This window comes from Prionailurus viverrinus, chromosome B1, assembly GCF_022837055.1.
Source record: "Prionailurus viverrinus isolate Anna chromosome B1, UM_Priviv_1.0, whole genome shotgun sequence".
Lineage (NCBI taxonomy): Eukaryota > Metazoa > Chordata > Mammalia > Carnivora > Felidae > Prionailurus > Prionailurus viverrinus.
The window spans coordinates 152,819,427-152,842,610 of record NC_062564.1 but is presented as its reverse complement, the minus strand read 5'-3'; the positions used below and the strand labels follow the sequence as shown (position 1 = coordinate 152,842,610).

Here is a 23,184-nt window from a genome sequence, read left to right as displayed (position 1 = left end):
TTCACAATCACACAGCAGGAACTTTGGAAGCATTCATTCTCCAAGTCTGATTCCTGCTAACAATTCCATCAAAGAAATGGAGTTATCCATCAGTCAAATTATCATTTGCCCTAATTGTTACTTCCCACAAACTGGCTCTTCGTTCTTTCCTTTCCTTTTTTTAACCTATACCTTAAGGGCACTCAAATGAGCAGGATATCTTCAAGCTCAGCACAGATCAGAGCATATCAACAAATCACTTCAGTTCTTATACACGAATTCCTACTGGCCAGCCTTAAATGCAGACAAAACACTTAAACACCAAAGAGAATAAAATACTAGAAGATAAGATGTGACCCACATCCAAAACCAGAAACAACAAAGGATACAAAAGCACTTTTCATGTAATGAAAGCAAGTTATGAGATCATGGAGAGCTTAGAATTCATGTTTTTATTGGTAGAGTTAAAGAATGATACACTTTCTAGAAAGAACTATGCCAGGGCATGTTGTCCCATGCCTTCCTGTTTTATAATAACTTGCATGTCCTTTAGGACTAATGTACAAGTGAAACTGAAAGGCAACAAATTGTATCATTTAGGTAAATAGCATACTTACCTTATCTTCTGTAAGTAGTGTAAACTAACTATATTAATAAATCAATTAGACTGAAACCTACAGGTAAGCTTCTTTTTTGTTACTTAGAAAGTCAGTGTTCTGGGCAACCATTAAAAATGGTTAAACAGAATTTTCAAGGTTACTCCATACAGGAGGTGCACTAAATAAACATATACAGTTAGAGCATAAAACATTTAATGTATTAATTGTAATAGAAATATGGCCTTAAAAAATTAGTGCTTTTTATTCATTAATCCTGGTATTACCATTGAGGCTCTATGTGATTACAAACTACAAATCAATCATTGTAATTAAGTGTGCTTATATACTGTACAAAGCACAGTAGGAGAATGAAGAATCTCAAGTTAAATATACAATTCTAATCCTAAATCTGAACATCCAAAAGGTAAAAGGAAACCTGAAAATGATCCAGCGACACCTAGAAATGCTAAATTTAACATGACCAAAGATTAGGGTTTGTTTTGTTTTGTTTTCAATGTAAGGAAGTTATAAGAAAAGTAACACACACACACACACACACACACACACACATATATATATTTTAAGGTGTGGGACAGGTGGGTCACAGGGGGCAGAAACACAGAGGGACTTAAAGCACGGTTTGCTAAGCAGCCTGCTGGAGCTAAGCCTGCTGTTCTCCAGGCCAGGTGGGGTGAGGTGGGGGACTGGATGTGAATACTCCAGGCTCTAAGAAAAAGAGCCATAACATTCTGTTAAGTGGGGTGCCCTTCAGAAAGCCCGAAACCTTGAAGAGCTGGCTATCCCCTCAAAAGCCACAGAGAAAAACAATGCCCACGTGCACAAGGACAGCCAAAGAGGCTTGTGTGTGCATAGCCTCTTGATGGGGGGAAGAGATCAATCTTTAAGAATCAAAATCTGTGGCGTTCCCTGTGTGAAGTTTTGGTGTGTAAATTTACACTAGCCTCCAAAACCCAGCAAATTTTATTGCTAAATATTACAATATTTCTCAATCCCGGCTGTACACATTATAAACTACCTGGGGATCTTTAAAAAAAATAGTGATAACCTGGCTGGTACTACACAATGAGATCAGAATTTCTTGTAGGGTGTCCAGCAATTATATGGTTTAACTTATTTTGTTGAACTATAATTGTTGAGAATAGTAGAATTAGATAAAAGTTGGTCCCAATAATAGGAGGAAAGGCTAAATCATGTAAGGAACTCCTGTGAGTCAATGACAAAAAACAAGCATCCCATGAATGAATAGGTAAATTCATAATTTGGAGTGATTAGAACATTGGTACCACTTGTATTTTTTCTCTACTTTGCTGTGGTTTGATTGTTCCCCTAATTTTCTGATATTGTCTGTTTATTATAATAGTAGAAATAATAGATAGTAAGTATGGGATTTCTAAGTCAAGATGCAATTAGCAGATACTAAAAAAGGAAAAAAAGTATCATTAGACCTAATACTGTCAAAAGTTCTATAACTACAATCTATATCAAAAAGCCATATTAAGGAAGATGTGGAGAAGGAGATAAAGATAAAATTAATGCATAATAGTTCTGAAACAACATGAATAGTGAAATATCTTGACAAGTATCCAAAGGGATTAGGATAAATGTATTTCTTACATAGTTGTATGGTCCTAATTTATGTAGTTTTATGGTCCTAATTTATTTGTACCTCAGTTTCCAAATATGTAAAACAAAGAAAAGAACATTCACTTCAAGAGTCCTTTAAATCAGTGCTTCTCAAACTTGAATGTATGGAAAAAAGCACCAAGGGATCTTGCTGAAATGTAGATTCTGATTCAGTTTTTCTGGAGTGGGACCTGAAATTCCCCATTTCTAAAAAATTAGGTCATGTGGATGTTGCTGGTCCATATAACATTCCTGAAATAGGCAGACTTCATATGCATTTACAAGCAGATTTTGTGCGTGTATATTGTATTACTAAGGATTTCACAGAGGAGAAATGTTAAGCTCAGTTTGGTTTTATATTTGTCCACAGTCACACATTTATGAAATGGAAGAGTAAGATTTGAACTGAGGGCTGCATCTTAAGCAGCCTTCAGATTTAAGATTGTAAGTTTGCTTAATTATTTTATGAAAGGGTTGGCTACTTCATTTCTTAACATCTGCATTAAGTTTTTTGAATTTTTTTGCTCTTGAAAATCTGAAAGCAGACACTGAGATGTTTGCTGAATTACACTCAGAGTTTTCAACATTAAGTTTCTCTGTACACACAATTTTCCCCATGAGAGCTATACTGATTTGTGTTATCAAACTTCATGAAAGTCCTTTTCCTGCTATCCAAATAATAAGAAAAGAAGCAAACAATAAAAGAGAGTATGTTTTAGTTTCCTCGTATGCTTAAATCAACTCAATACATAAATTAAGATATGGCCTTCATAAGATCTGTGTAATTATTTTTGGTCTAATAATTATCATTCTATACTAACATTATAATAAAAGGACCCTATGCAGTGCTTCTCATGTTAACAAATGTTTATCATCAAGAGGTGTTTTGTACAGTGCAAGCCACTTGAGCATAAATATAATCATTAATTCTCTATCCATATGATCATGATGGAGCTCCAGTTCATTAATGTTATAATCCATTTGCACAGTAACAATACAGAATGTTCCATCAGCATAATAAAATATCCTAGAGATCCACCCAAACCAGGTATTAGAATTACTATACATATGAAGTATAGCATTCATGTGTTACATTTATTCTCTTTCCCTCCATCTCCGTCTCTCCTTCTATATATACATAGATAGATAGATGATAGATAGATAGATAGATAGATAGATAGATAGATAGATAGATATGTATGAAAAGAGAGATGGGGGAAGGAGGGAGGGACTCAAGACTATCGATAGTGTAATGTCTTTTATGAGTGAGAAAGTAAGGGTGCAAATAAAGATTAAAAGTTTGTCTAGGAGACAAACAGACCAGTTTGTTAGAGTATTTAGTTCTTTTTCCTTTCTTCCATTGCCAAGTCTCCCTGTTTTGTTATGCACATAAGGCAGAAGATTCACCAGTTACTAGCCATTGTTGGATCAATGAAACATCAAATTCTTAAAAAAGAAAAACCTTTCATACTTTCAGTGAATGTAATAATTTCCAAGGAGCCACCCACTGAAAATACTTAATTATTTCATGTTTGATATGTCTGTGTTTGACCATAGATATTAGGAATTCTCTATCCTTAAGATATAGTATACTATGTATATGAGCAGACTCTTTTAGCAGGTAATTCTAGGAATTTGTAGCTCTTTTATTACTCTAATTTTAATACTCAAATACACTTTAAAATATAATTTTAGAAAGAAAAAAGATATGTAAAATTGATTAATGTAATACAACGGATCTCTGCACTGAAAGCTCCTTCTGCTTGTTATGCCATCTGTATATCTTTACATCATTGTTTTTTGTTTTGTTTTGTTTGTTTTGTTTTGTTTTGTTTTACTCCACATTTAGGTTAAGCATCACTTTTCAGAGAACTATTTTCTTACTTCCCTACCTAAACTTACACACTCACACTGCCATTAGCAACTCTCATAAACTGCAACTGTAGATGTCAATCTATATGTATGTTTGTATACCTATGTGTCTGCATTCCTAGGATACAGGAATTGTATACATGGAATACAGTGCTAAGTATAATAATAAAGAATGAATCATAATAGGTAATCAGGAAGCAAATCTTCTTTATAAAAGAGATTCTAATATATTTACATAGTTTTCATCATCCAATAAATAAAAATGTAGGATTATCATTTGATAATAAATGATACTGCTCAAGAATATAATTTCTAGGTTGATAAAACTCGAGAATTTTCTAACCTGAAACTACGTTGTATTTGGCAATTGACAAATATATACTCCTGTAAATACATTTTATTTTTAATGAGAGCTATAAGAAGTAGCTAATGTTTGCTGAATAAGTACAGTGTGCTAGGAAGTAAGTAATTTCCATGTAATGTCTCATAGTATTGCTATGACTTAGAGATGGAGGAAACAAGGAGTGGAGAGATTCGATGATGTACACAGGGATACAGTGCTGATAAATGGCAGAGACAGGATTGGAATACAGGCATTCTGGCCAGAATCCACATGTTCAAACCACTAGAGTATGCTGCCTCTCACAAGCAGCATGTTCCCTATGATATCCAAGTTAAATCAGTCATATTTCCAAATGTACACATCCTTCATTCTGCAGAATTTTAAGAAAAAGATTCACTTTTGTAAAGACAACCAGTCTATAGACATATTTAGTTTTTAGCAGCACATCTACTTACATAGACAATTAGTGGTTCTGACCTGGTTAGAATTATGCCTCCAGGGATCATTAAGCACTCTATGGAGGCATTTTTTTGATTATCAAAGTGGGGAGGGGTGTCCTACTACATCTAGTGGATTAGAGGCCAGTGATTCTGGAAATATCCTACAATGACTAGGACTACCCCGTCACTCAACAAAAAATATCAATAGTAACCAGTGGCCCCAAATATCAATAGTACCAGTGTTGAGAAACCCTGATTTAGAAAAAAACAAAAACAAAAACAAAAACAAAAATAAATGCAAAGTATGCTCTAAAACTGTGACACAACTAATCCAAAACTATTAAGGAGGAATTAAAAGAAAAAAGAAACAATTTCATTATTCTCATATATAATACCTACAAATGGATGAAATGATTTAACCACTTACTTGTCTTGGTGATGGTTCTCAGAAGCAGGACACACACACACACGCACACGCACACACACACACACACACGCACACGCACACACACACACACACGCACCACTGATATTCTGTACTTCCACAATTACCATCTTTTGTTAAAATTTTGAAATTAAAATCAGTTTCCTTTTGTTGTATAAAAGAGCATACCAAATAGAACCAAAAAGTTCAACCCCTTTGATGTTCTTTGGTAATGTGCCTAATTAAAAATAACTAGGCTCTCTAGTGCATAATTACACAAGCACCTAATACTCTATATTTCCAGTCAATTTTGTTTCAAACATAAATATGCACCAGAAGTATGAATGATAGACATACTACTCCCTGCAGTATCTGGACTGTTTCTCAATCAAGGCCTTTTCTTGAGCTCAGTATTTGCACTACATTTTCCTTGCTATGCAATCATCTCCCAGTTGGACAATTAATAAGTGCTTTTTCTCCACAGCCCTTGGCATGTAACCTCGCTTACCCTGTGTTTTAGCATGCACTATATACCTTCTTCACTCTGACTGGTTTTGGCAGTGACCCACAATATAAATCTCTTTCCTCCATTTGATATAAGTGAAACTATAATTATCTAGGGGTAATTTCAAATTACTACTTCATTCCACTAGCAACTGATGAAGATTAGTGGTCTTGCCTTGCATCTGAGTAAGTCAGCAACATAATCACAAGAGAACTCAGCAGGCAACATTTGATTCATGTGAACTCAATTACTTCTGTCAAACACATTCACTTCAATAAAAAGCAGAAACTTCCAAAATGGGTTTTTGCTAATAATTTTGTACTCAAAAAAATTTCATATGACTCTTAAGGGGCAAAAATAGCATGAATTTCATCAGAAATAATAATAAATAACAAGTAGGAAAACATACTTGTATAAATGGATTTAATACATTATTAGTTTCTGAAAGAACATTTCAAAGAAATAAAGTTGTATACTTAAAACAGTTTATTATTGAAAATATGGGCATAGAAGTAAGCCTTAGAAAAATAAATAGATTCTATATTTTAAATTAATACAATAGAAACAAGAGTTTTTGTTACCTCATTAAAAGCAGGGTATTATGGGAAAGGTAGTTAATTTCTCTTAAAGGAAATTAAATAAAGGGATAAGAAGATGATACAGCATGAGTTGTTAAAGAGACAGAGATTCCTGAATCACTTCTTGGTTGCCTTCTGGATTGAAATCATATATTAATGAGCTGCCTAGCATTCTGAGTCCTGATTGTTTAGTCTCTAAAACTAGTTGTGTCAACTCCATCATGCCCTGCATCTCTATACCAGGTCACATGAGCAACTACCGGGTCATATCCTAGTACAGGCTTAGTAAATATTAACATATGATGATCATTACAACAGATTTATTCACGCTTCAGCTTCTTAACATAGTTATATCCTTAATTAAATCCCAACATATTTTGATTAGCAAAGAAACAGTAATTAAATGTAAGTGTATAATAAGTGTATATTATAAATACATTTCAGGATGTGATTTCTAAGGTCTAAATCACTAAGATGGTCTCTATCACAGTTAATATGTCATATGCCAACCTTATATGGTTTAACACACAGAACTTGAACATTTGGCCTGATGATCTTAGGACTAAGAAATGACTGGTTTAAGAGACACTTTGTCAATTTTGTGACTGAAGAGACTTTCTAAAAATAAATACAAAGGTTAAAAAAAAAAGGAAATCAATACGGGGTACCTGGAGACTCCGTTGGTTGAGCGTCCAACTCTTGATTTCACCTTGGATCATGATCTTGCAGACATGGGTTCGACCCCCATGAGGGGCTATGCACTAAGTGCGGAGACTGCTTGGGATTCTCTCTTTCTCTCTCTCTCTCTCTCTCTCTCTCTCTCTCTCTCTCTTTCTTTCCCTCCCCGTTTATGCTCTCTCTCTCAAAATAAATAAATAAACATTAAAAAAAAAGAAACCAATATAGTAGTTTGCCTTTATCCACTCTTTTGTTTTCGGTGTTTTCAGTTACATGCAGTCAACCACAGTCCAGACTCAGATGATTCTCCTGACATACTGTCAGAAGTTCAGTAGTAGCCTAATGATAGATCACAGTGCCTACATCATTCCCCTCACTTCATCTCCTCATGTAGGCATTTTATCATCTCACATCATCACAAGAAGGGTGAGTAAAGTACAAGATATTTTAAGAGAGACATCTCATTCACATAACTTATTACAGTATATTATTATAGTGTTACATGTTATTATTAGTTGTGGTTAGTCTCTTACTGTGCTTCATTTAAACATTAGACTTTATCATAGGAAAAAGCATAGTATATATAGGGTTTGGTATATATGCAATTTCAGCCATCCCTGAGGGTCCTGGAACATAACCTCCTCAGATAAAGGAGCAGTAGTATAATTTTAAAGCACAATCTTCTTTTATACCTTTGCCCATTCTATTTTCTCCTGAATTTACTTCTCTACCTCTCGACTTACGGTTTCTTTCTTATTTCTTAAGATAACCTTCAGCATTCCTGCCATCAAGGAGTGTGTGATCTAGTGGGAGTAAAGACAGTCATTAATGAAATAATAAATTAACAAAAGATGCAATATCATAACTCTAAATGGTTCAATGAAGGGAAGATATAGAAGTAAATAACAGAGAGGCCTAACTTTGAAGAGTCAGGGATAGTTTCCCTGAGGAAGGGGTGTCGGAGGACACCCCTGAAGGATTAGTATGAGTTAATCAGGCGTGAAGTAGATACAAGAATGTTTCAGGGCAAGAGAACAGATTCATAGAACAAGTAGTATAAGTCAGCAAACTGCTCTTGAGAAGGTGAAAAAAAGAAGCCAGTGTGACTAGTGCAGAGAGAAGAGGAGGAAGCATAGTTTAAGAAGTGTCTGGGGCAAAACCATGCAGGATCTTAAGTTACTGGAAAAACTTTACCTTAATAGGCAACCATTGAAGTATTTGAAGTTTGTGGTGGGGTTAAGTGGGGACAGCGAAGGATGGGTGTGCGAAACCACTAGATTTGCATTTTTGTAGAGGTGATACACTCACATGGCTCAAAAATCAAACTATTAAATAAAGTCATTCCTTATATTTGAAAGTAAAGTTCCAACAAGACATACTTATAGATTGGAGGAAAAGAAATAGAGAAAAGTGGATGATTTTAAGAGACAGCCTGGAGGTGATTTCTATGAATATTTTGTGATAAATAGGACCCAGGTAGCGAGTAGGAAGGAGATGTTAGGAATGCTCCCTAGATTTCTGCCCTAACAAGAATAGTTTAAAAACATCAAGATCCACATTTAATGGTTTGAAGATAGCATATTAAGATCACAAAATTATTTAAAGTTATGATGGAATTTTATATGCCACACACAGGGACATTTACATTTGCATATTCTTATTACGTGTAGATATAAATGTCTCAGGAATATCTGTGATACCTTAATTCTCCAAAATAAGCATTCAAAACTTATTTATTCATTCAATGAAGTAAGTTATTTATAGGGTAAACATTTGAAACTCCTCATAGAGTGGCCACATGTCATCTGTATTTTGGAAAACACCAAGGGGCACTATTCAAACGGACTATGTTGTGTAGAACACCCTCTGGGGCTGGGTAGTATACTATTTTCATGACCCCACAACCTTTGTTCCTATTACCAGGGTAAGATAATAAATGAGTTTAGACAGACCAGCCTAGTGAAGTTTTCTACAATGTAGCTAGCCTCTCTGATTTACCCCACTGTCTCTCAGTTAGGTTTCTAACTGAGTGTGGGAAGAGAAAGATATGCATTGAACGCCTGGATTGAGAAACATTCTGTCAGAACACTACTTCCCAAGATACTTTCATGACAAGCATGCAGAGAACGTTTTAATCCCAGAGAAATAAATAATTAGCTTCTAAAAAGGCAGAGGTCTTTTATACCCTCGGTCCATCTGGATGAAGACAAAGGTCACTGTGTTCTGCACTGAACTGACCACATACCATTCTCTAAAGTGACATAAACAATCAAATATAGCGTGTTGCTTTGTAATATTAGAAAATGAAATTTTAAAAATGTAAGATTTATATTATAAATATTTTAAACAAAATAATGAAATGTATTCAACAGATTATGCCTAATCTCCTGCTTTGATTCTACAATTACATATATCTTCACGTTACACTCAGCTGTTCAAAAGAAAAGTTAAGATAATGTTAGTTAGAACTTTCCTTCACATATAACCCCAAATAAAATATAATTAACTTCCCTGGAAAGTTAAAAATGATTTCCAAAACATAATTGTGATTTAATAAATCTTCGCATATATGTATGTACATATATAAAGGTATAGAGAGTTGTAGACACCATAAACTTAATTGTAGATGATATTGTAGGGATACAGAATATGAGCTGATGAGGAAAAATAAGTTTTCATTTATTTATTTTTGAGAGAGAGAGTGCAAGTGAGCGAGGAAGAGAGACAGAAAGAGAGAGAGAGAGAGAGAGAGGGAGAGAGAGAGAATCCCACAAGGTGCAGAGAGAGCAGGAGAGAGAGTGCAGACCCCGGAGCAGGGTGCAAGCTCATGAACCGTGGGATCATGACCTGAGTCAAATTCGGATGCTTTCATCAACTGCACCACCCAGGTGCCCTGAAAAAAATTTTTTTAAATGCTGCAGTGTGTTTCTAGAGAGAAATAATTAATCAAAATCACTATGATTTACAGGTAATTTCCCTAGTTTTGATCCCCTGATCTATAATCAATTTACAGTCAGGCCTGAACAAACTTGAGCAAGTCTGATTCACATTATATAGTGGATTTTGAAAAAAAAATGTACTTGAAGCTACCAGGCGGGATAAGGGTACTTCTCGGCATTTGGTTTTCTCTTCAGTTAATAAGTCTCATTACCTATTTAGCATGTGCACAGCATGGTTTTCTTCCTCATAAACTGTTCTTCACTTTGACATAAAGTACAACCCTGTTCCCCAAAGCCATTGACAAACATCTAAGTTTAACTCACCACATTGTGGGCAAAAGAAGGATATTTTCAAATGAAGGGGACAGCATACATGATCACATTTCAATTAAGAAAATAAAACAGAAAAAAAATTCCCCAAGTATAAATTGATTTGAAATAAGCGTTTTGTGTTGGCTCTATCTCCAAAGTTATTTTCTCAGGTACTACTTATTATGCATTCAATATTGACTTGTAAATTTAAAAATTTTTTTAATGTTTATTTATTTTTGAGAGAGAGACAGAGCACGAGCAGGAGAGGGGCAGAGAACGAGGGAGACATAGAATCTGAAGCAGGCTCCAGGCTCTGAGCTGTCAGCAGAGCCCCACATGGGTTTGAGCCCATGGACTGCGAGATCATGACCTGAGCCTCAGGTGGACACTTAACCGACTGAGCCATCCAGGCACCCCTGACTTGCAGATTTTTAAAAGCGAACTTGTAATAACAATTATATGTGAACAACACGCTGACCAGCATTTTCGTATGGGGTTCATATGGCTGAACTTATTTCTGAAGAACTTTTTAAAGGCAGTTAAAAGCATGCCAAACAAGTCACATCTAACACTTGCATTTGAATTTTACATAGCAAGGTAAGGTTACTATTTTCTCTTCGTGGAGAGACAATACTTTGTAGCAGACAATACTCACACTAAGAAATAATCTTTTGGTTTGAGTTGCTCGAGATAAAACTTCTGAAAGTAAAATGAATATGAAATACTACACTGCAAGTAAGACACTCTGTGTGTATTATGTATATTCAGTAAAATATTACATTAAATCTTTGATCGTTGCCAGAAATTTTAAAATTCTGAGAAGAGAGAAGTCAAACTTGAAGAGAAATAATCTCCATAAATTAGCAAAGTAAAAGGTCATCTGCTCATAATCATTGGAGGAAATACATATCCGTGATCCAACTGGTGCAGACAGTTCCTGCAGATCTGCAGGCAAATTCTTACCTTGACAGGTGCCATTTTTCTCCTCATATCCTGCCTTGCACATGCATTTCCCGATGGGCACCAGCCACTCCCCTTCAGCGCTGCAGTGCATTTTGGGTGGTTCGTCTGTCACAGAATGGTTGACACAGGAACCTGACACTTCAAGCAACTGCGAGGAGTCAGCTCCAGTGATTGTGTCAGGGAACACAGCCAAGTGACGTACCACAGAAGGGCATTTTTTATAGTACACACGCACAGAAACCAGAGCAATGCAAGCACCCACATCTTGAAAGGCAAGATAAAATCCTTTCTTGCTTAGAGGTCCTACATCTCTGACCTCTGTATTCAGTTTCATAACGCGGTCACCAAGATCAAGCTCTGTAAAGCTTTCATCGGCAGCAATGGTATCAATTTTGATGTACTGGTTTTCCTTGATGTTTCTCCCATTCTCATCATCCGACTCAAAGTAATACATGTTAAAGGTTTCCTTACAGGTTCCCAATCCTCCAGGAAGACTGTTGCAGTCACGCAGAGTAAACTTGAGTTCTATAAAGATTCTGGAAGCACCTTCATTGGAAATCCAACTGGTCAAAAGCCAGTTATTCTGATTCTGTTCCATAACTTTGCATACTTGGTATGTGTGGATAGGGGCATAATTTTCATCAACTTCGCCAATCTCTTCCCACTATATAATGTAAAATAGAAAGAATTTTTTTTTAATATTTAGAAAATAGATAGTAAACATAGTCAAAGGAAACTATTTCAGATCTAGAAATTTCTGCCGCCTTCCTCTATGGTATCAGAAGAGGAAGCTCTATAATGAGAACTTTAAAGATACTTTTAGATTAAGTAAATTAATAGCACATTAGTCACTGTAACTCAAAAGTTAACACACACACATTTCAGGGGAAAAAGAGCATGTATTTCAGAGAAAAAGAAGAAAACTGCATGTGGGTACAGTTAACAAGCAGTGAAAGGATGTATATTTGGAAGAAAGTGAAGTATAAAAGCTAAGAAAGTAGATAAAATGTGACAGAAAAAAGAAGTACATTAAAAAAAAGACAACAGTAAAAAAGCAGTAAATATGGAAAAGAAGGGATAAGGAAACATGTGAATCCACATTTATTTAATTCTGGCATGTTACAAATAACACATCAATGTAATAAAATGTGAGAGAAAATTCATTACTTTAAAAATTAAAAATAGATGCTTATTTCATTGAACCAATCTGTTTAGGATTCTTTTGCAAATTGGATAGCTAAACTTATTCATAGATTTATCTATGAAATATAAGCCTAGAGACATATAAAATAGAGACAAAAATTATATATGAAGAGCCTTGTCATTTTGAATACTGAGTTCTTATTATATCCTGGGAATGCATTAATTCTTTTTACCAACTCATTATTTTATGAATAATGACATTAAGAGTTTGGAATATATATAAGGTATAGAAAAAATTAAGCATGATTTATATAGCTTCCAAAATATTAGGTCAAAGAGATCTAAACTTACCTCTTTCCCAATAAAATTCCAGCTTTTAGACTTTCAGTGTACCATAATCACTTTCTAAACAATATAGAACCAAGTTTTTATTCTCCATAAGGATGTTATTATAATTTAAGGAAGTCTTTTAAACTTGTACAGAATCTGTGTACAAAACTGTGTGTATGTATATATATATATATATGTATATATATATATATATATCCTTAAAAATGACCCTGAAACACAAAGAGCATTGAAATCATACTGACTTTCAATAAATCCAGAGTTTGATTTCAGACTTTAAATATTATAGATAATAAACTTCATAAACTTCATCTCTTTAGACATGAATTTAAATAGAGCATTATTTCTTGATTCTGCTCAACTGACAAAGATGTGAAAAATGTGGAGTCACAAGGGATGCACATAAATCGTGTACCTCAGATGGTCCCTCTCAAAATTCTAGCTGCCATCAGACAAGCATAAGTAAAATGTGCTAATGAGCAAAAACTGCTGAGCTCCTTAAATTCACAAGAGAAAGACATCAAGATTTTATCTTAACCACTTTCGCATCATGGTGTTATGTGAAGCCTTAGTTCTTTCATTTAATCTCACTTTTGTCTTCTCTCAAAATGTACATAAACTCTACTTAGCCTCGGATTTCCAAAACAGCTTTCTATTTCAGCAATCTGTCACTAAACTATTTACATTAGCTTCCTGAAGTGATCCAGCTATAAATCTCTTTATTATAAATGGTTATTGAATGCCATTATTAATATTTCATGCAAAAGAGCACATCGACTAACCAAATAAAAATAATACAAATGATCAACTTACTGTACCAAAACTAAATAGATATATATTCTTTGAATTAGTAAAATGGAAAATGGCATCAACAAATTTTTTCTCTGAAAAAAAAGAAAATCAAAATGCTATATTATCTGTTTTAGATTATTTTATCACAGTCTTCCAATACAAAACACAGATTTCAAATCTTTGACCTTAAATCATTTACAAAAAAAAAAAACTATTTCTGCATCATATATTCCAATAGAACACTGCTAGCAAGTAGGAGGAATTGGACAAGTAAGAGCAATCAGAGAAACAGCATCTTCCAGGATTATAAATTAAGCAATTCAGTCTTTGTACAAAGTCCAAGGTACCACAAATATTATTAAAAATGCAAGCCAAGCAGCACTCGACAAGACAGCTTAATAGTTACTGCTTCAGGTGATAATTTCAAAGTATGTGCATAAGCAGCTACTTCTCGGAATATTCTTAATTAAGAAGAGAAAAACTATAATTTTCTTTGATGTTATAATCTATCATGGTGGGATTTTATTTATTTTTCTTTTCAAGTGTCCAAAATATAAATGGAGGCTCACATTTTCTATTTTTAATGAGGGAACAGAAAGACTTTAATTTAAATAATTATAGCCATAAGCCATTCAGAGAATCAACTGGGTAATACATACATTTTCCCATAAATATCTGCTCCTATGTACAGCAATATGCTAAGAAACAGACAAAAAAATCATTTATTTTGGTTTGAGTAGTTGAAATAGAACTTTGAATTCTTACAAGTTTTCTTCCTTTTTAATACCAAGTGGGCCTCTTGCTGTCCTCAGCAAAAAATAATATCAATGAGGAAGAAACAAAGGGGTGAAAAGAAAGTAACACAAACCAAGAAATTAAGAATGTGGCAGGTCTATTCCTAGACACTTTGGCAAATGTCATGTCAAGGAAACTGTAGTGGTTTAATGAAGGCCACGGACAGAAAACATGGTATTTTGGGTTCAGTTTTGTTGAATTGTTATGATCCCATGGTTTAATAAAAGTATTTGTTGCTCCTTGATTACTACAAGCAATGTGCCTGGACATTTTGGAAACACGATCACTGCAATATGGTGGCTGTAGTCCTTTCTTCAGGTCTGGCCACTCCTCAAGAGCCATCCTCCGATCCCACATTTTTCTGTATGTTTGTTTCCTCCTTACTCACATTTCTTTGTTTTAAGATTAAATAACTGGTTTTACACAGTCAGCTTAGGCTGACTTGATTTCTTTCCCAGATGTTTGGGCTTGCTCCTTTTCCTGCTGGGCACTAAAATCTCTAAGTCAGTTGCATTCCAATCCTATGCCTGACCTGGCATCACAAGCCAGCCATAGTCATCAGAGCAGTGGCAAACAAAAAGACTTCTTTTAATATTCATATGTGTATCAAAATAAACATACAAAAGTTGGAGTTACCGACTTTTCCTACCCAAAGCATTAAGAACTACTTTTTTAAAAAAAATTTTTAAACGTTTATTTATTTTTGAGAGAGACAGAGACAGAAGGCGAGTGGGTTGAGGCAGAGAGAAAGGCACAGAATCTGAAGCAGGCTCCAGGTTCTGAGCTGTCAGCACAGAGCCTGACACTGTGCTCAAACTCAGGAGCTGTGAGATCATGACCTGAGCCAAAGTCGGACGCTCAACTGACTGAGCCACCCAGGAGACCCAAGAACTACTTTTTCCTTGACCACCTTTCTCATTGGGCTAGTAGGTTTCTTGCCCCAAGCTCTGATGGTCTCTTACCTTGTCAGCGAGGCTCCCATTTACTATCCTCTAGCCTATACTTCACATCTCTTTCCTTCAGAACTTAAAAGTACTGTCTCAGGAAACACAACCCAGCTGGCACCTTCCCTTATATTCCATCTTCAAATACACAGTAGGAATCATCATGTGAACAGTCTCGATTTGAACCTTGCAAGTTATCATGGGGTGCTTATTGCCCAGTTCTGTTTTCAATATTGTGTTTCTATGTATCTTTCTTCCACAGAAGGAAGTAAAGAGACCTAAATAGAAATATATGATTGGTTTTGTACGGAGGAAATATTATCAGTCTGAAGCCCCAGTTATAATCTCTGCTCTTACCTTACGTAGATACATAAACCGAGACCCCACCAATGGCACTGGTTACACAAACTATAGAGAGAATTGAAACTCTCTATCCCAGTCATTTAATGTTTAATATAAAATATTAGAAGGGATCTTAAGATATCTGGACATACTGCTCATTTTAGAAATGAGAAAATTGAAAACTAGACAAAAGAAAAGATTTTCTCAAACTCACAGATGACAACCCTGTCCATCTGACCATCCCCTCTACCTGTGTCTACATCTGTCTTCTTCTTGGCACATTTCTGTCCTTGGTGTGAATATTTGTGTGTGGGATTCCTTGATTCACTATCATCAACTGCTACCCCAGTAGGTAAAAATGAAATTCACATTTTTTTCAGCATCATATAACTATAAACTTTTCTTTTCTTCTTTTCTTTTACTCTTTTCAATTTCTCTTTCTTTCTTTTCCTTTCCTTTTTTTCTTTCCTTTTCTTTCTTTTCTTTTCTCTTTTCTTTTCTTTCTTTGTTTCTTTATTTTCTTTCTTTTTCTTCCTTCCTTTCTCCCTCAGTATACACACACACATATATTTTTAATACTCTGAAACACAAATATGAGAGTAGAGATTTAGTTGCCTTGTTCTCTACTATATCTCAGAGTCTGATACCACAGGGCACAGATTAGCACACCTGATAAATATTTCATATGAATGAATATCAAACATGTATACATTCCTTAGCCCAGAGATCTGCTAATTCAAAATATGAAATAATTCAAACATGGTAAATAAATGGTCGCATGATTTGTCTTCTGTGTTTGTTTGAATAATGATACAATTTGTTCTGCGTAAACTGTCTGAATTTTATAAATTTAAAAAAGAAAGACAGTTTATAAATTCATGTTTTTTTGAAAATTAGTCTTCAATATAAAGCTCTAAGCATTTAAGACATTTTCTTTATTTTAATAATTCATACAATTACTTTGAGTTCAGTTTTGTATATCAACCTGTAGAACTATTTCTCATTAGCATCACATTTTAAAATTTTAACATATAGATCAGTTTAGATATCTTATTTTTTACCATAATATGTTTTAAAATTTGTTTTCACTTTCACTCACTTTCTTCACTATTCTATACATATATACAAATTAAATTAAAAATCCAGAATATAGCATATCAGTTAGTGGCACTATACTTTATTTCATATTTCAGTCAAACAATATTAGGACTCTCTTAGTGATCCTCTTTGGCAGAGTAGTATAAAAATACAGTTAAGAATCAATTACTTCTAGTTTTACTCTGAATACCCAAAGTATAACTTTGTAGCAATATCTTGTTTACTACATGTTTCTTTGAATATAGGAATAATTGCCTATTATCCTTTAATATCACAATATTTTATATGATGCCTTTTGTTTTTTTTTGTTTGTTTGTTTATTTACTTATTTATTTTTAAGACAGAGAGAGACAGAGCATGAGTGGGATGAGGCAGAGAGAGAGGGAGGCACAGAATCTGAAGCAGGCTCCAGGCTCTGAGCTGTCAGCACAGAGCCCAACCCGGGGCTCGAACTCACGAACCGTGAGATCATGACCTGAGCTGAAGTTGGATGCTCAACCGACTGAGCTACCCAGGCGCCCCAAGTATGATGCCTTTTGAAATGCTCCAAAAAGAAATTAATTCCAGGCTTCCCATTATATTTAAAATACATTTAGATGTCATCTGCTATGATTTGCAGCGTGTGTGTGTGTGTGTGTGTGTGTGTGTATCTGAGTGTTGTATGTTTGCTAACTTCACTGAAAGGAATCTCATCTAAAATTACTAATTAGCTGTTGTTTTTAAAAGAGCAGTACCTTTCCATAATCTTAGAAAGTGCCTGGGAAATAGTTTGACAATGTGCCCAAATTTGGAGGTAAAGCACTTAACCTATTATAACTAGTGAGCAACACATTCCAATTGTTACCTCATAATATGTTTACTTAAAGTATAGAATTTCTGGAAGCTTCCTGCTACGCAAAAATCAGAGGAAATACAATATAAAATAATCATAAACTTCAAACACACTAACGATGTTCATTATTTAATGTTATTTTTTTCTATTATTTTGGTCTACTATACTGATTAAAATTAGGTAAAATACATTCAAGTAAAGACCTAAATGAATTGTTTTTTTTTTTTGTTTTGTTTTACCCAGGTGCATAATTAACAATTACTAATATTCTTCCCCATAACATTTTATAAGACTTACTATGCTCACATAAAATCATTATCTTTTTCCTCTCTGTTGGATGTATAATTGATCTCACTCGTCTGGTGTGCCTGCAAAAGTCAGCCATAACCTAAGACATTCAATCCAGGACATTTCCTCTGAGAAAAACTAAGCCAGAAAATCCTCAAAGAATTAAGTGACTTAGGAACAAAATTAATGGCACAAAAAGTGAGGAATCCTATTATTGTTGGGACAAACTTTTTTTTTAATCTGATAGTTATTACTAACTTTTGATGTGTTACTATCAACTACAAACCATTCCTCATTAGGAAGAAATACTGTATTATTATGACTGGTGCATGTTGGGCATAAATAGGAGGTCCTAGTGGGCCTGCCTGTTCAATGGCTGCCCCATGCTTAAACACAGAGTCAAATAGGAGATCAAACTTCATCTTGTGTCATAATGCTTTGAAAAACATTTTGTTGTAATTCAGATGTAATCCTTGTAGATGTTAAAACCTCTCAACTAATATAGTACAGGAAGAAAAGCTTACAGCTACAGTGAGTCAACTGACAATTGAGAAAATTAATATTCTCATTACACACCACATGCATGACATAATCGTAAGGAACACAACTACATCATTTTATAGATAAGTAAACGGAGCCTTAGAGTGATTGTCATACTAAGCAGTGCCACATTAATATGTCTAACATTGTTTTCTCCTATTGAAGGGATAAAGTTATAATGCATAAATTTTGGTGGCACTTGTGATCATTTTAGCCAACAAAAGAGAAAACTTGTCATAAACTAATAAACTAGGTAATTTTGTTTTCAAAAGATAAGATTGTGGGCTGTTGTTGTAAAATTACAACACACATCCTTCCTTGATCAATTTCCTCAATTTTGGATCAAGACCATGCACAGTCCTTTGAATAACAGAAGCATCTTGGTTTTTATGCACAATCATCAGGACAAAATTATTTAAAAGGAATAAATACATAGCATAGAGTTGCTGTTTCCAAACTTCAATTTATTTAATAGCTATGGTTCTGTAGTAAATAAATATGACAAAATATATAGACTTTCTACAAAAATAATTTCAATCAACAATCTTATTCCATTTCCTCAATAATATCTTAGTGGAAAAAGATTGCAACAGATAGGCATTTGATGTACTTATAACATCTTTAAAATTCACGAGTATGATATAGAAATACTGTTGGAAATGGCTCAGTTAATTTTCTGTGTAGGAATAAAGGTGAAGTCAATTACTTTATTGCCCATGGAATAGTACAAATATTTATGGGCTCAAACTCAATTCATGAAACAAATTAAAACACTTGAAAAACACAGAAATTAAAATTTCAAGTTTATATGAATATTTTCATAGGGAAATCCATAGACAATTGAGAATCTGTACACAGCACTAAACATGAATGGCAAAGAGTACATTTTTTCCCCTAGAAAAATAATTCATAGTTTTTTTTTCTTTAATGCTGCAGTCAGTAACTTTTTAAAAAAGGAAAGAATGAATGAAAAGAAAGAAAAAAATGAATTCTTCATTTGTTAAAAAAAAAGTATCCAAGTGCAGAAGAAATGAATTGGAGAGGGAAAAATCAAAAGGACCATATTAGACAAAATATTCACAGAAAAGGTCATGATTTTAGCAAAAATTAGTACTTCCTAGTAAATACTGTGATGAACATAATCTAAGAGCAAAATGTATATATCATGATTGCTTATAAATGAATTGTTATTCCTCATTTAAAAAGACATATACTAAATAGTTTCATATAAAATAATAAAAAAAATGTCGTAAATACTTCAAGTTTTAAAATCTGGCTTTTTTCCTTCAAAAATTCACTTAGGAAAATGTATGGTCAATGGTCAATGATAATTTAAAAGGTAGCTAAGTGGGTAAGTATGCCTGAAATTAACAAACTAATAAACTGAATTAAAATCTTAAATGATCTTATTAGTGTTTCATTAAAAAGCAGTCCCATTAAATATGGTGCCTGTTATCTAGTTTGTCAGTGATTTTGTGCCATGAGCTATAATTTTAAAAGAAGCAAATAAAAACAAATAGATTTATAACCCTGTGATCTAGTTTAGGTCCATTTCAGTTACACTGTAAATGAACATCATGCTTAAGCTACAGTGGCTTACCACTATCTATTTTCTATCATGTTATACCAAAAGATGGTCAGTGCAACATTTGGTAACATGTAACACCGTGGGAATATTAATAGTCTTTCATGTGATATAACAAAAATGTTTATGTTACAATGAAAGTTCTATCCTTTCTAAAGAAATGCCCATGATCTCAATTACATACTTACTTAAGCAAGAATATATACTTAACTATGAATATTTTAAGATCTAAGAAGTCATATGTTTCTCCTGTTTCAGGATTTCACAGTGGACACACGCATGTGTACATAAATACATGCACACACACACACACACACACACACACACTAAAGAATTGCTTCATGACAGTCTCTGTGAGATGTTAGAAATGGTCTTCCTGGTGTTATTTAAATGTATATGGTCTCCGGGCGCCTGGGTGGCTTGGTCGGTTAAGCGTCTGACTTCGGCTCAGGTCATGATCTCACGGTCTGTGAGTCCGAGCCCCGTGTCGGGCTCTGTGCTGACAGCTCAGAGCCTGGAGCCTGTTTCAGATTCTGTGTCTCCCTCTCTCTCTGTCCCTCCCCTGTTCATGCTCTGTCTCTCTCTGTCTCAAAAATTAATAAACGTTAAAAAAATTTTTTTAAAAAATAAAAAAAATGTATATGGTCTCAATAATACTTAAAATTTCAGAGTGTCATTACTAATCTCTTTAATATAAATATTGTCCTCTCATAGCAGCTAAAAATTCTGTGGGGAAGCTTTCTTTTCCAAGCAACATGAAAGTTTCAGTAAATGAGAAAAAAAAAAGAAACTATTTTACTTGGGATTCAATTTAATGAAAATAAAGTATATTAACCTTTGGTGCACTTAATGTTTCAGGCAAAATAGATACAATTATATCCTTGCTATTCTGGCAAGAAAAATAAAGGTTTCAGTAAACTATCTGTGACTCTGGATTATTTATCCAGCCTATAAAATATATCAGAACATATAATGTTGTCCGTATTCTCTAGTCTGGTCTCATTTATCCTGGTCTCATTTCTCAATAGATAATATTGCACTTATGGTGTAGGCCTTGACAACAATGCTCATAAATCAATTTCAATTTTTCACATTAATCATATTCTTGTAATCAGTGGCTATTCAACACAAATTTCCATCCCATTTTTTTGTTGTTGGGAAACAGCCACAATTTAAGCTTCTTCAAATTTGAAAGATTATAATGCCATAATATGGACTAAAGTCCACTGAATTCTCTGGCCACAACTGTATTAAAGAAATTCTGTAGAAATGGAGGCGGTCTATGTTTAGCTTGTTGTCCAGTCTAGAGCTTGAACTTCCATAGGGAGTAGTTTTACTGTTCAGAATCCCCGTGCTTCTTTCTTTGATATGGAAATAAAAGTAGGAACAGTCATATTTCAAAATATGAGTCCATTGCAAATCCCTCCTCCTGCATTTGTTGAGCCTTGTCTGGCCAATAAATTGATTTAACAAAATATAGCTCTTTGAATACAAGCACACATTTCTTTTTTTTTTAATTTTATTTATTTTGAGAAAGAGAGAGAGAGAGAGGCAGAAAAAGAGAGGGAAGGACAGAGAAGGGGGGAGAGAGAGAAACCCAAGCAGGCTCCAAGCTCTTGGCATGTACCTAGTCATGGGGCTCAATCTCATGAACTGTGAGACTATGACCTGAGCCAAAATGAACAGTCAAGAGTCGAATGCTTAACCAACTGAGCCACTCAGGAGCCCAAAAAGTACACATTTCTTACCAAAAACTTAACATGGACATTCAAAATGTTTAGTGATAGTTCTAAAATGACAATTTCAAAATGTCAGTGTCCATGTTTACATGTTTTTGATCATTAGTTTAATGCAAATTTAATTTTGAACTATATTATAGACTGGAAATTTATAACAAGGAACACTATCTGAAGACAGGGATGACTAATCTTTACAGAAACTATTTTACCTATCAATTCAATCTAAATATTTTTATTGAATTTTATTAACTCTGTAATTTGGAAATAACTCTGAAAAATGATTTTTCTAATAATTCTAGGCAAATATGAAATCTTTACAGCATTAGTGGAACTGCAACAGTAGAGAAGATAAATCTTACATTTGTTCTACCTACTTGGGTCTTCTGCCCACATGTTTTTCTTTTCTTCTTCTCTTCATATATTGTTTCTTTCTCTTTGTTTCATATATTATTTCTTCTCTCTCAAGAAATTGTCTCTTTCTTAGATTAGTAACCATAAATGGGAATATTGAAATTAATTTTGTACTGTGATTTTAATCTTGAAATTAAAATAAGTTATTACTGCCCTTTTATCTGCTTATCAATGCAATACCCTTCACCAGTATATTCTAGTAATTGGAAACATAACAGGAAAATCTAGTTATTATACAGATATAGGCTTTTTTAGTCTAATGAAACCTAGATGTTATTTGACACTTCCCTATCTACTTGTAGATGAGCAAACAAGACACTTGATATGATAAAAAATATATTCATAATTACAAGAAGTAATTCTCTCTTATATTCTTTTATTCTGGTGAACTGATAGTTCACCCGGTGTATAACTAACAGTTCCTAATGAAGATGGCTCAGTAAGCTCCTGGGCATCTCAAGCTCTTTAATAATATTTCTCCATTCAAATTTCAGTTGGTTATACTTAATAAAGAATAAATCTATATACAATTAAATGTGTGTTTATTAGGAGAAAAGTAGGCAGGTATAGAATGAAGTTTTAGAAAGGTTATAAGGAACAAGGAATCTTCTATGTAGCTGCTGGGAGTATGCATTAGTAGCCAAATTCAGGGAGCTATCTGGCAGTACGTGGCAAATTATTATTTTTTTCACTAGCATTTTCATATGTGACTGGAAATACATATGTCAAGATGTTACCTCCCACATTGTTGGCCAAACATTGGGGCCAAACATTGGCCAAACAAGAAACAATGTACATGCCATTAATAAGAATGAATAAAATGTGTTATATTTATACTATATAACATTGTACAAGAGTTAACATTAATTCCTTTATGTGAAGTTCGCAAATACATGATATGGGGAAAACGAAAATTTTTTGAAACACTAAAATTTTAACTATACTCTCAAACATAAATAAAACACACATATACACATGAGAGAGAGAGAAAGGAGAGAATTGAGAGATATAGGGATGAAAGTGTAGGATAAAATGTCACATGATTAGTGAA

The 23,184-nt window shown here is 34.0% G+C and overlaps 1 protein-coding gene across 4 annotated transcripts in view; it reads right to left on the bottom strand.

Annotated features, from left to right (window-relative positions):
- The window catches only part of EPHA5 (EPH receptor A5), a 351,005-nt gene that overhangs the window by 264,693 nt on the left and 63,128 nt on the right, over positions 1-23,184 (bottom strand). For all 4 annotated transcript variants that reach the window (XR_007151804.1, XM_047857341.1, XM_047857340.1 and 1 more), the window contains exon 3: positions 11,277-11,940. Coding sequence is in view for 3 of the 4 variants with exons in the window: in XM_047857341.1 (XP_047713297.1) it covers positions 11,277-11,940 (664 nt within the window). In the remaining variant the exon portion in view is untranslated. The remainder of the gene's footprint in view (positions 1-11,276; positions 11,941-23,184) is intronic.